This window comes from Alexandromys fortis, unplaced genomic scaffold, assembly GCF_014885135.2.
Source record: "Alexandromys fortis isolate MF-2015 unplaced genomic scaffold, M_Fortis_MF-2015_v1.1 scaffold_119, whole genome shotgun sequence".
Classification (NCBI taxonomy): domain Eukaryota; kingdom Metazoa; phylum Chordata; class Mammalia; order Rodentia; family Cricetidae; genus Alexandromys; species Alexandromys fortis.
In genome coordinates this window covers 3,066,506-3,079,343 of record NW_026067991.1, presented here as the reverse complement: position 1 = coordinate 3,079,343, position 12,838 = coordinate 3,066,506, and the positions used below count along the sequence as shown (strand labels likewise).

Below are 12,838 nucleotides of genomic sequence, written 5' to 3'. Positions count from 1 at the left end.
GTGTGTGTGTGTGTGTGTGTGTGTGTGTGTGTGTGTGTGTGTGAGAGAGAGAGAGAGAGAGAGAGAGAGAGAGAGAGAGAGAGAGAGAGAGAGAGCGCATCATGGGACATGTGTGGAGGTCAGAGGACAATTCCTTCTATTTTGTAGGCCCCAGGAATTGAACTCAGGGTGTCAGACTTGTGGGCAGACCCATTGGGCCATCTTGTTCGGCCTCATTTCTTTTTGCTAAGAGAACGAAGTAACCTAACCATGACTGGGACATGTAGCTCGCTGCAGGAGGAATCCCAGCAGCAGGGAACATGTTCCAAAGCAGTGTGAAGAGCCTCGAGTCACTTACCTTCAGAATAAATAGCTTTTGTTTGCATTCAAGGAAGTAAGGCCCGGGGTTATTTGAGAAAACTGGACTATGTTCTTACGGACTTCCATAGTTAGCTTCAGCAGTCAACTTGACATAGTTGAGGGCACACCTCAGGCGAGGAGTTGCCTCCATTGGCTTGGCCTTTGGAGATATCTATGGGGGCATTTTCTGTATTGTTAACTGATGTCGGAGGGCCCAGTCAACTTTGAGCAGCACCAACCCTAGGCAGGTGGGCCTGGGCTAAGACAGGTGACTGATCATCCCAGCTGGGTTAGCTACTCCCTGGGCAAGTTCTCCCTCATCTCCAAGGCCTTGAAGTACACCTGGCCCTGCACGGCTGCCACCCACTCCTCAGGATTTCTTCCTAAGTAGACATGACTAATTAAAAGATCCATTTCATGACCTGCCCCCCCCCCCCAAGAAAGGTAGATAGACAAGATGAGCCTGGGAGCAGGCCAGTAAGCAGTTCCTACTTCCTGCTCTCTCATTTCCATTGATGATCTGTAAAGCATAAATTGAAATGAAAGCCAGATGGCGGTGCACGCCTTTAATCCCAGCACTTGGGAGGCAGAGGCAGGCAGATCTCTGTGAGTTTGAGGCCAGGATGGTCTATAGACTTGAGTTCCAACAGCCAGGACTGTTTCACAGAGAAACCCTGTCTCAAAAACAAAACAAAACAAAACAACCAACAAACAAAAGATGAAACGCGCCCTTTCCTCCCAAGCCATCTCTACCGCAGCAGCAAGGAAACACGCTAAAACCAGGACCACCTGCAGCAATGCTCCGTGGCTCCTGAGCCCTCAACTGACTGAAGAGCCGGCAGACTGAGCACTCTGCAGTGTGCCATCGGCGCACATCCTGCCAGCCCTCGGCTGTACTTCCTAATCCCCTGACACAGCCTTCTTTGGGGGCAGACTCACCTGAGTCCCTAACTCTGGTACCACTTCAGGACCACCCTCATCCAGACATAGGGAGACCCTGTCCTGGGGCCTGGACAGTCCTCCCATAGCCTGGAACATTGCAGGGAACAGTTTGGAGTTAAAGACGCCCGTGTCCAGACAGAAGGAAGGTGTGGCGGGCTGTTAGGGAAGCTCTCTCCATGTTCTGCGTCAGTCATGAAGCTGTTCTAGAATTGGAATGTGGACTGGAGAGATGACTCAGAGGTCAAGAGCACTGGCTTCCCTACCCTCTGCTCTTCCAGAGGACCCAGGTTCAATTCCCAGCACCAGCACCCACAAGGCGGCTCACAACCTCCTCTTAACTCCAGTTCCAGGGGATCCAATGCCCTCTTCTGGCCTCCATGGGCCCTGCATACACGTTACCCAGATACACATGCAGGCAAAACACCCACATACGTTTTTCGAAAAATCTTTTAAAATGTTTGAATGTGTAAATAGTTGCCCAAAATGCCGACAACTGGGAGGGAACTTGGCAAGCAAATCTTCATGCTAAAAAGAAAGACAGGAGGGCCAGGATGATGGCTCAGTGGGTAAAACCACTTGTGTGCAAGGTTAATGACCTGAGTTTGCTCCCCAGAACCCATGTAAGAGGAAAGAGCAGACTCCACAGAGCTGTCCTCTGACCTACACACACATACACACAACACACACACACAAATACACTATGACATGAAGAACGCCATGCATGTATGTGTGTGTGTGTGTGTGTTGGCTTGTGAAGTAAGAAGCCCATTATTTCCCGTTTCATATATACTAGGCAGGTACTCTACCACTGAGCCGTGCTCCAATCCTTCCCAGAAGCAGTCTTGTCATGTTGCCCAGGCTGGGAAGACATGCCTGGATGCCACCATTGCTGCCTCCTTTTCTCAACTGGATTTCAAAGGGAGAACTGTCATGTGCCCCACACAGGAAATGAAAGAATGAAAGGCCTGCATCTGCTTAGGTCAGAAAAGTAGCATGTCCTTTGTCATTCTCTCCCAAACCTGGGAGGCCCCTCAGAAGACAGGCGAGCACACCCGCACCCGCTTGCAAGGCAAGGCTTCACTGCTTTCCACGCTCCCACTGTCTACACCCCGGACCCAGATTCTGATAGCTTTCCCAGGTCATCTCACAGCCAGCATCACTGGGCTTGAGCCAGTGCAGGACACAGAAGCTTCGTGAGTGCCTGGGAGAGCGTCTCCTCTGAATAGTTACATTGCTGAAATCTAGGAGAAAAGGTACAAGTTTAAAATCTGTTTACTTTATTATCTTTTTACTCCAAGGAACGTGGTTGTTCGGTTAATGTTTATTTTACTGAATAATCTCGTTTTAGTCACACCAATAATGGTCAGTGCTGCTTTTATAGGGGAGAAAAAAAACAAACAACCAACCAAACAAACAAAAACCCGCTTCAAGCAGAGGTTCCTCTCAGGTCTGTTGGTTCTACTACCACCTAGGGGCATATTCCTAGAACATGTGAGGCTGGTCACTTGCATTTGGGGCATCCACTGTAAAGTCCTGGAACCACCTACAAGAAAGGAAGGTAACCAACTGGACAGGGGTCTTCTCTGAATTTCAATATCTTAAAATAGAAAATGAACTATATGAGGGTGGGAGGATGCTACAATCAAACTATTAGCCAACCAAAGCCTAGTGTCTTTTTTTTTTTTTTTTTTTTTCCGAGACAGGGTTTCTCTGTGGCTTTGGAGCCTGTCCAGGAACTAGCTCTGTAGGTCAGGCTGGTCTCGAACTCACAGAGATCCGCCTGCCTCTGCCTCAGGAGTGCTGGGATTAAAGGCGTGCACCACCATCCTAGTGTCCTTGAACTATTCATCTCGGTTTCCAGTTGTTCTATCTATCTATCTATCTATCTATCTATCTATCTATCTATCTATCTATCTATCTATCTATCTATCTATCTATCTATCTGCCTACATTTCTGTCTGTGTGAGGGTGTCAGATCTCCTGGAATTGGAGTTATAGACAGTTAATGAGCTACCACCTGGGTGCTAAGAGTTAACCTGGGTCCTCTGGAAGAGCAGCTAGTGCTTTTAACAGCTGAGCCATCTCTCCAGCTCCTTCCAGCTGTTTTGAATGACACCCTGGTCTCATAATTCCTGTCACCGACCCAAGTGGTGATGTCAGAGCATAGGCCCGTGTTAATAGGGCACCGTGGATCGGAGACGGGACGATTGAGAAATCAGGAGGGGTGGGGCAAGTCTAACAGGTGGCAGTTAACAGAGGAAGCCAGCCACACGAACACCGGGAGAGTTGCCCGGATGGCACGCGGATGGCTGAGTCAAAAACACCAGACGGTTTTTAAGAACAAATAACTCAGCAGCAGGCAACTGAAAATTAAAATTTTACCCAATCTAGAAGTGAGTTGAGAGTGGTGGCACTCACCTGTAATGCTGTGAACTTGAAGGCCAAGGCCGGAGGAGCAGGAGATAGAGGGACAGCATGGGCCACAGAAGTCACAGGCAAAAATAAGGGCCGTAAGGCGGTCGTCCGTAAAATGCTTGCCACAAAGACACAAGGCCCTGAGTTCGATCCCCAGAGTCCACATAAAAAGCTGGGCCTAGCCGGGCGCTGGTGGTACATGCCTTTAATCCCAGCACTCGGGAGGCAGAGGCAGGTGGATCTCTGTGAGTTCGAGGCCAGCCTGGTCTACAAGAGCTAGTTCCAGGACAGGAACCAAAAGCTATGGAGAAATCCTGTCTCGAAAATAAAATAAAATAAAAATAAAATAAAAAAAGCTGGGCACAGCAGTGTGTACTTAAGAGTCCCACTGCTGAGGCGGCAGTCACAGGCAGGTCCCAGAGCCCACTGGCCATGGCAACTGAGTGAGCAGGGCTCTTGGTTGTCAACTTGACACACTTGGAAAGAGGAAACGCCTAGTCAAGAATTGCCTCCCTTAGATTGGCCTGTGGACATGTCTGGGGGAGCATTTTTTCTCGATTGTTAATTGACATAGGAAAGCTTAGCCCGTTGTGGGTGGAGCCATCTCTGGGTAGGCGGCCTGGGCTGTATAAGAAAGGTAGCTGACCGTGTGGCTACCAGACAGCCTTCCTACACGGCCTCTACTCCCTTGAGGGCCTGCTCTAACATCCCTTGACAATGACCTAAAAGCTGTAAGTCAAATAAACATTCTTCCTCCCCAGGGTGCTTTTTGGTCAGTGTTTTTATCACAGCAACAGAAAGCAAACTAGGACACGTACCTATGAGGTAGGTTAAAATGTAGACTAGAGGGCTGGGTGGTGGTGGTGCACAACTTTAATCCCAGCACTTGGGAGGCAGAGACAGGGTGGATCTCTGTGAGTTTGATGCCAGCCTGGGCTACATAAAAAGACCCTATTTCAAAATAAACAAAAGAAGTGGTTGGACCATGAATTGATTAATGTTGATCATGACAAGGCTTGAGGTCCATGTCTCTTATGCAATCTACCTCTCTTTATATCTACCTACCTATTTATTTACCTACCTACCTACCTACCTACCTACCTCCATCTATCTATCTATCTATCTATCTATCTATCTATCTATCTATCTATCTATCTAATCTTTCTGCCTATCTATTTTTGAGACAAGTTTGCATGTAGTCCAGGATGGTCTCATGTTTTGTAGCTGGGTGGTGGTAGCACACGCCTTTAGTCCCGGCTGTCAGTTTAAAGCCAGTTTTCTGTGGTTTGTTAACCCTGAAACAAATTTCTAATCTTCTTCTTAGGAGAAACTTTCTAGGGGTCTCGGAAAAAAGTAAAAACAAAAACAAATCGGGCATGCTTTTCACAGTTTCAGGGCCAGCCTGGTTTACAAGAGCTAGTTCCAGGACAGCTAGGGTTGTTACACACAGAAATCTTGTCTCCAAAAACCAACCTCCCCGCTGAGACAGGGTTTCTCTGTGAAACAGTTTTCTGGAACTCTCTCTACACCAGACTAACCTCAAACTCACTGAAATCCACCTGCCTCTGCCTCTCAAGTGCTAGGATGAAAGGTGTGTGCCACCATCAGCTGGCTAATCTTTTTCTTTTTTGAGACAGCATCTAACGATGGTGCAGCCCTGGCTGGCCTGGAATGTGCTAAGTAAACCAGGCTGGTTTTGAACTCACAAGACCCATTTGCCCATCTGCCTTCCTCTCCAGCTGAGATTAATGGTGTGCTACCAGCTGGATGATATATAAAAGTCTAAAGGATAAAAAGGATTGAAAAAGCCTAACACTCCTGCTTTGTACATGTGTTATTTTCTGTGATTACATGGAGGTGTGTATCTGCACTGGGCATGTGCACATGAACACCAAGCACATGTGGAAAGCCAGAGACACTGGATCCCAGGAGCTGGAGTTACACACATCTGTGAGCTACAGATGAGCCACCTCTCCAGCCTCCTGTTATAACTCTTGACTTCTGATGGTTAATTTGGATGTAAATGAAGGTCAAATACAACTTTAGTTCTTCAACTTTATCAAACTGACTGTACCCCCAGTCTTTGTTTTAAGTACTTCTGTTAGCTCACTGGGTCACACTTTTCCTTAGTCACTGCTCATACTCTCTTTTCTACATTTATCTTTGGAAAACACTTTGCTTTTACTAATGCGTTCTGATTTTTACATACCAATTTTTGTTTGTGTGTGTGTGCTTGTGCATGTGGTCAGATGGCAATCTGCAGAAGTCATTCTCTCAGCATCAGACCCAGGCTGGTGGGCACAGCAGTGGCGGGGGCAGCAGCGGCTTTACCTGCTGAGCTGTCTCTTTGACCCTAGACTATTTTATCTAGATAATATAAATCCCATAATAAAATTCCCTTATGCATTCTGTAAAACTGAGTAACAGCACCCATCAAGAGAGTCCCCAATCAAATACAACCAAGTGTGTTTGCAATGTTTTAGAAAAGATCACATTCTATCCTAATTCATATTCATACACACATATATAAACACACACACACACATATTTACAAAGACAAGAACTAAGACTGAGTCTCAGCACACTGGCTTGGCTGAAAGGATCCTAGTGCTTCCGCCCTGTGCAGTGGGAACTGCAGGCATACAGCACCACAGTTGGCTTTAATTCTTCTTTCCAAACACTTCTCATTAATCTGCCACATGTTGTTGAAGTCAGTTTAAGAAAGAGCCTTCTTCGGGCTAGAGAGGTGGCTCAGAGGTTAAGAGCACTGGCTGTTCTTCCAAAGGTCCTGAGTTCAGTTCCCAGCAACCCCATGGTGGCTCACAACCATTTATAATGAGATCTGTTGTCCTCCCCTGGTATGCAGACAGAACAATGTATACACAGTAAATAAATAAATCTTTAAAAAAAGAGCCTTCTTCTTGGGGGGGGGGGAGAAGGCTTCCCTTTGTAGCTCATGCTGGCTTGGAACAATGTAGCCCAGGCCGGCCTCAAACCTGTGTTCCCCCACCAGCTGAGTGCTGGTATTACAGGCATGTCCACCACAGTGAAATCCAGCTTGTCATTTATTTGTGTGTGGCATTAGGAACCCGAGCCAGGACCTTGCACATAGGAAGGTGAGCACTCTGTAACGAGCTATAACTCAAGTCTAGCATGTGACTTCTAACAACCACGTAGAGGGTATTTTGTTAGTCAAGAGGTTAGAACACAGAGGGAGAAAATGTGTATCCACACAGGTAACTTTTGCTTTTAAATGTTCTTTTTAAAGACCACAGCACACCCAGGCATGGTGGCGCACGCCTTCAATCCTAGCACTCTTTTGGGAGGCAGAGGCAGGCGGATCTTTCTGAGTCCAGCCTGGTCTACATAACCAGTTCCAGAATTAGCAAAGGCTACATGATACCCTGTCTAAAAAAAAAAAAAAACCACAAACCATAGCAACATCTTATGTTTTAAAACACCAACATTTAGGTCACTTTAAAATAAAATGACATGCATTATTTTCTACCAGAAAATCGGGTATTTACATGCATGGAGCATCGTAAAATAACAGGAATCTTTTGGAAATAAACACACATTTTCTTTATTTATTGTATAAGTTTGGCAAACAGCACAAAAATCCAGCAACATTTTAAACATGTAAAAAAGTCAAATGTTAAACAGTACTGAGTATAGTTTTAAAACATTAGAAATAATGAGTGCACAGTTAATATTCTGCAAGCTGGCAGAGAGAGTGCTTGGCTTCTGAACATGTACCATGACATACACATTAAAAACACAACAACATAATTTATCTTTACAAAAACCACAGCCAGGCAATAGAAAAGCACATTAATGATGAAGGTACCAGCCCACACGTGTTCACTGTGTCTTACACATGGAAACGCTACATCTCGTACCCTGAAATGCCATGTGCACAGAGCCAAGCTGAAGAATGGAGGCTCGTTGCTGAGGTTAACCATTATTTGAGGATAATAATGTTCAATTAAAACTTTCTATAGAGTGATTGCTAGATCATAATAGTGTATTTACTCCACTGCATATCTGAGAAGCCGAGACTTCTTTGTTGGCAGTATAAAATTTCTCACCAGTATCAAAATTTTGGTGAAACACAGACTGAAGGCATTTTTTCTAGTGTACGCAGATGGTACAGGGATCTACGAACAGGGAAGGAAACCTCAGATTTCACAATAAGTTTCTGCTGAGCTTTGTCAAACTAAACAGCTCAACTATAAGGCAGATAAAATAACCCGACAGCAGAAGTGGGTCCCACCAAGTAAAGACAGGAATGTCATCTTGGAAAGACTCCGACTTGAGGAGATCTGGAACAGCTGGCACTGAGAGGAGCACGTGGGAATTAACTAACACCCTAACACTCAGTCATTGGTTCAGAAGCCTGATGAATAATCTGTTGGTATATCTTACTAAATTAACTTTTGGAATCAGCACCAGTCCCCAAAACCTCAAATTATTCTTCATTAAAATGTATCCCTTTGTGCTATATGAACACAAATACTTAAGTTAAAGAAAGCTGATTTGTTCAATTTACTGTATGCTTTTATGTGTATTAGGTAGCAACTGAATTTCTTTTTACTTGTGCTTCATTTTGGGGCACTTTGATTGGAGAGAAAGTCACTTTCCTGGATTACATCTTGCTAAAGCACTCCTTAGCATTGGTCCAAACTTGAATTCCCTGAAAACAAAAGAAACTTACAATGTGATTCTGCCCTAGAACCAACATTGTGGTGACTGGGGAATGAAAACATCACTCTAATGGGAGGAAAGCATTCAAAGCGACACAAAAGGGGACAAAGACGTCAAACTGTCCCTGTTTGCAGATGATAGGACTCTATGCTTGGAAGACACCAGACTCCTCCAATCTGGGTCACACTGTTAGGCCCTACCCTGATTAAAGAAAACAGGAAGCAGTGAGGTGGCTCTCCAGGACCCACATGCATGCCCCACCTCCCACATAAAAAGTGTTTTTTATAAAAGAAAAAAATACAATAGGTCTCAGCACTGTTGCATAAGAGTTCACATGAGCACATACAATGCAGTTTTGTCTGGGGGATGGAGAAATGCAAGCATTTTCTAAGTGACTGTTGCTATCTAAACACCCAAAAGGATGCACACTCAAGTGTGATAGAGGAATGACTTTTAAAAGGGATCGTGGTGGGGGGATGTTTACTTCTATGTTCTAAGTCACTGAAATATTCATTATATCTGTGCTATATGCTACATAAAATAAATGAAAAATCAATTTTTAACTTTTTTTTTTTTTTTTGAGACAGATTATGTAGCTCTGGATAGCCAGGAACTCACCATACAGACCAGACTGGCTTCAAACTCACAGAGACTTGCCTGCTTCTGCCTCCGAAGTGCTAGAATTAAACATGTGTGTAACCGCACCTGTCCAATATTTATTTATTTTTTAAAAAATATTTATTTATTTATTTATTTATTTATTTATTTCTGTATGTCTGCAGGCCAGAAGAGGGCACCAGACCTCATTACGGATGGTTGTGAGCCACCATGTGGTTACCGGGAATTGAACTCAGGACCTTTGGAAGAGCAGGCAATGCTCTTAACCACTGAGCCATCTCTCCAGCCTCCCCTCCCCCCCCCAATATTTATTTTTAAACTTCAGCCTAGGGCTGGAGAGATGCTTAGTGGCTAAGAGAGCCTGCACTGCTCTTGCAGAGGACCCGAGTTTGGTCCCCAGTGCCCCACATCAGGCTGCTCACAACTAACTCCAGCTGTGGGGGAGCTGATGCCTCTTCAGGTACCTGCACTCATGTGCAGTACCCACACATAAGACACATATATACTCATAATTAAAAATAAAAGTAAGTCTTTTAAAGATATAAAAAAGAAAACCCAAAAGCTTTAGCCTACTTGATTTGATAAATTAGATAACTCACTATTACAAAGGTTAACCAAAACCAGAAATACTATTTACTTTTTGTTTTGGAGTGGAAGAGGGGCGCAAATAGCCCAGGCTACTCTTGTACTCAGTATGTGGGAACATCTGATCTTCCTGCCTCAGATCTCCTTCCCTAGAACCAGGACCATAAGTTGCATCAGCATGCCTAGTTGTATGCAGGGCTGGGGACCAAGCACAGGGCTCTGGCATGCTAGGTGAGCACTCTGCTAACTGAGCTACAGCCCCAGCCCAGCTACTAACTAAAATGCTTCGTGATTTGTGTGCTTTTACTGTTTCATTACTGCAATTCAGTCAAGCCAAGGAACCTAAGTTAATCAATAATGATATGATGTAACTACATATGTAAAATATACTCATATTTACCCAAGAATAAACTAATGTCAATCTTAACTTTGGGCACCTATTTTTTTTTTTTTTTTTTTTTGATTTTCGAGACAGGATTTCTCCTTAGCTTTTTGGTTCCTGTCCTAGAACTAGCTCTTCTAGACCAGGCTGGCCTCGAACTCACAGAGATACGCCTGCCTCTGCCCCCCAAGTGCTGGGATTAAAGGCGTGCGCCACCACCGGCCGGCTGGCTGGCTGGGCACCTAATTTTTAAGTTTCTAAAGAAAAAGATCCTGTCATGCACCAGATATGGTATAATCTTTTTTTATTTTTTATTTATTTTTGTTTTTTTTTTTTCCCCCCCAAGACAGGGTTTCTCTGTGGCTTTGGAGCCTGTCCTGGAACTAGCTCTGTAGACCAGGCTGGTCTCGAACTCACAAAGATCCACCTGCCTCTGCCTCCCGAGTGCTGGGATTTTATTTTCTTTTAAATTTGGTTTCTCAAGACAGGGTTTTTCTTTGAATCAGTTCTGGCTATCCTGGAACTCAACTTTGTAGGCCAGAACGGCCTTTAACTCAGAGATATGTCTCCTGAGTGCTGGGATTAAAGGCGTGTGCCCCCACAGCCCAGTTTACACTTAATCTCAACACCTAGGAAATGGAGGCAGGAGTGAGAGCGGGAGGGAAGCCTGTGCTGCAGTGAGCTTCAGGCTAGCCTGGGATACACAGGGAATTCAAGTCAAGCTTGGATACATAGTGAGCTCAAGGCAGGCTGAGGTACAGGCATGACTTTATCAGGGACTGTAGCTCAGTGGTAGGGCTCTTGCTCAGCAAAGGCACGTACATGGGTTTGAAAAAAAAAGAGGGATATGCATGGATATAGTGATATTTTGTTTATGATCTAACAAGTAAAGCTTGCCTGAAGATCAGAGTGCAAAGCTAGCCACACTAGTCAGCAATACAGGCCAGGCAGTGGTGGCACACACCTTTAATCCCAGCAGCCACACTAGTTAGCCATAGAGGCTGGGCGGTGGCAGTGCACACCTTTAATATCAACACTAGAGAGGAACACAAGGGATGAAACAGGAACCCACTCTCTTTTCAGTCTGTCTAGCCCTTCTTATTTTCATTTGTCTCAGTGTGTGGCACACACATGCCACAGTGAGTGTGTGGAGGTCAGAAGATACTTGCAAGAACTGGAGTGAGTGAGTTCTCCAGTCCTTCTACCGTGTGGGAAGTGGGACTCACATTAAGTCATCAGTTTAACAGTAGTACCTTTCCCCAGGGAGCCATCTCACAGGCCTTCAACTCTCCTAACTAAGCTGCCTCCCTAGCAGGCATGCACTCCTGAGCCAGCTGCTACAGCTGCATCCTCATGAGGGCTGGCTACCTTTTTGCACATGCTAATCTGCATGACGGCATAGCTGATGAGGGCTTCCTTTAGGTCCCGGTTCTTCTGCTCTTTGAAGCGCTCGATATCAGCCCATGCATTCTTCACAAATTCTCTGAAATCAAACATACAGCCATGCTTATTCTCATTTAAAGACGCTGCATCACAAACCCAACCAAGCAGTTCAAGCAGTCATTTCCTCCAAGCTGAAACACCTTTTGCTAAGGGAGGAGGGACACTAGGGTCACTAGTAAGGCTTTGGACTCTCAGAAAGCTGCAAAACTTACAAGGCTCCTTCTGGAGGTCACAGAGGCAGTGAGCAAACTCCCAGGGAAAGAATCACTTCTGTGGAGCTGTCTGCAAGCTGGGCAGGACTCCAGGGGTGTAACTTTCATGAGTCCATGTTACTGCAATTAACCCAATGAACTCACGGGTTCACCAAGTGAACTGTCTCTTTGGTGTGTCATCTGTGCCCTAGCTGGAGTAAACAGACATCTTTACATCTCCTCAGGCTGTCTCTGCTTGCTTGTATAAGATACCTATTTTTCCTTTCCCTAAGATGTGAGTGGAAAACAGAAGTATCTGAATAGTTTTCCACATTATGCCTACTTTTTCTACATACGTTAATACTTTTGCCACAGCTCTGCTTCAGACAGATATGGATGGCTTCTGGACCCACTTACAGACATATAGATGCCACAGGAAATGTCTGCCTTGGGCCACTGGGAAACATACATCGATTATGAATCCTGACTAGCATGTGTATGATTTAAAAGACAGCTTGGAACTGGAGAGATGGCTCAGTTGTTAATGCTCTTGAAGAAGACCTGGGTTTAATTCCCAGCAACATGGCAGCTCAAAACTGTCTGTAATCCTACCTCCAGAGGACCTGACACCCCTTCTGACCTTCATGGCCACTTGGCATGTATGCTGTGTGTACATATACGTGAGGCAAAATACTCATATATATAAAATAAAAATAAACAAATCTTAAATGACAATCTGTCTCTTAAACTCTGACTGCTGGGCTCAGTGACAAGTACCTGTAGCACCAGCTACTAGGGAGGTTTAAGGGGAAGGTTTAATGATGTGGGAGTGTCATATCAATCTGTTGATTTCATTGGTTAAGCAATAAAGAAACTGCTTGGCCCTGATAGGTTAAAACATAGGTGGGAGGAGTAAACAGAACAGAATGCTGGGAGGAAGAGGAAGTGAGCTCAGAGACGCCATGCTCCCCTCTCCCGGGCAGATGCGATAGCTCTGCTCTCTGAGGCACACGTGATGAAGCTCCGACCCAGGATGGATGTAGGCTAGAATCTTTCCTGGTAAGACTGATGCTACACAGATTATAAGAGATGGGCTGATCGGGATATGAGAATTAGCCTGTAAGGGCTAGAGTTAATGGGCCAAGCAGTGTTTAAATGAATACAGTGTCTGTGGAATTACTTCGGGGCATAAGCTAGCAGGCGGCCGGGGTGCTGGGGA

At 45.2% G+C, this 12,838-nt stretch overlaps 1 protein-coding gene across 5 annotated transcripts in view; it reads right to left on the bottom strand.

Moving 5' to 3' along the window:
- Window positions 1–12,838, bottom strand: part of Snx4 (sorting nexin 4) — an 80,979-nt gene that overhangs the window by 10,791 nt on the left and 57,350 nt on the right. The window contains exons 13-15 of one of the 5 annotated variants that reach the window (XM_050159815.1): window positions 11,354–11,468; window positions 9,019–9,077; window positions 7,253–8,389 (exon numbers count right to left, since the gene is read on the bottom strand). The exons of 1 other annotated variant lie outside the window; for it this stretch is intronic. In XM_050159815.1, coding sequence (XP_050015772.1) covers window positions 8,329–8,389; window positions 9,019–9,077; window positions 11,354–11,468 — 235 coding nt within the window. In that variant the 3' untranslated portion in view covers window positions 7,253–8,328. Of the gene's footprint in view, window positions 1–7,252; window positions 8,390–9,018; window positions 9,078–11,353; window positions 11,469–12,838 lie in introns of those variants that run through there. 3 more of the 5 variants (XM_050159816.1, XM_050159817.1, XM_050159818.1) reach the window with 3 other exon arrangements.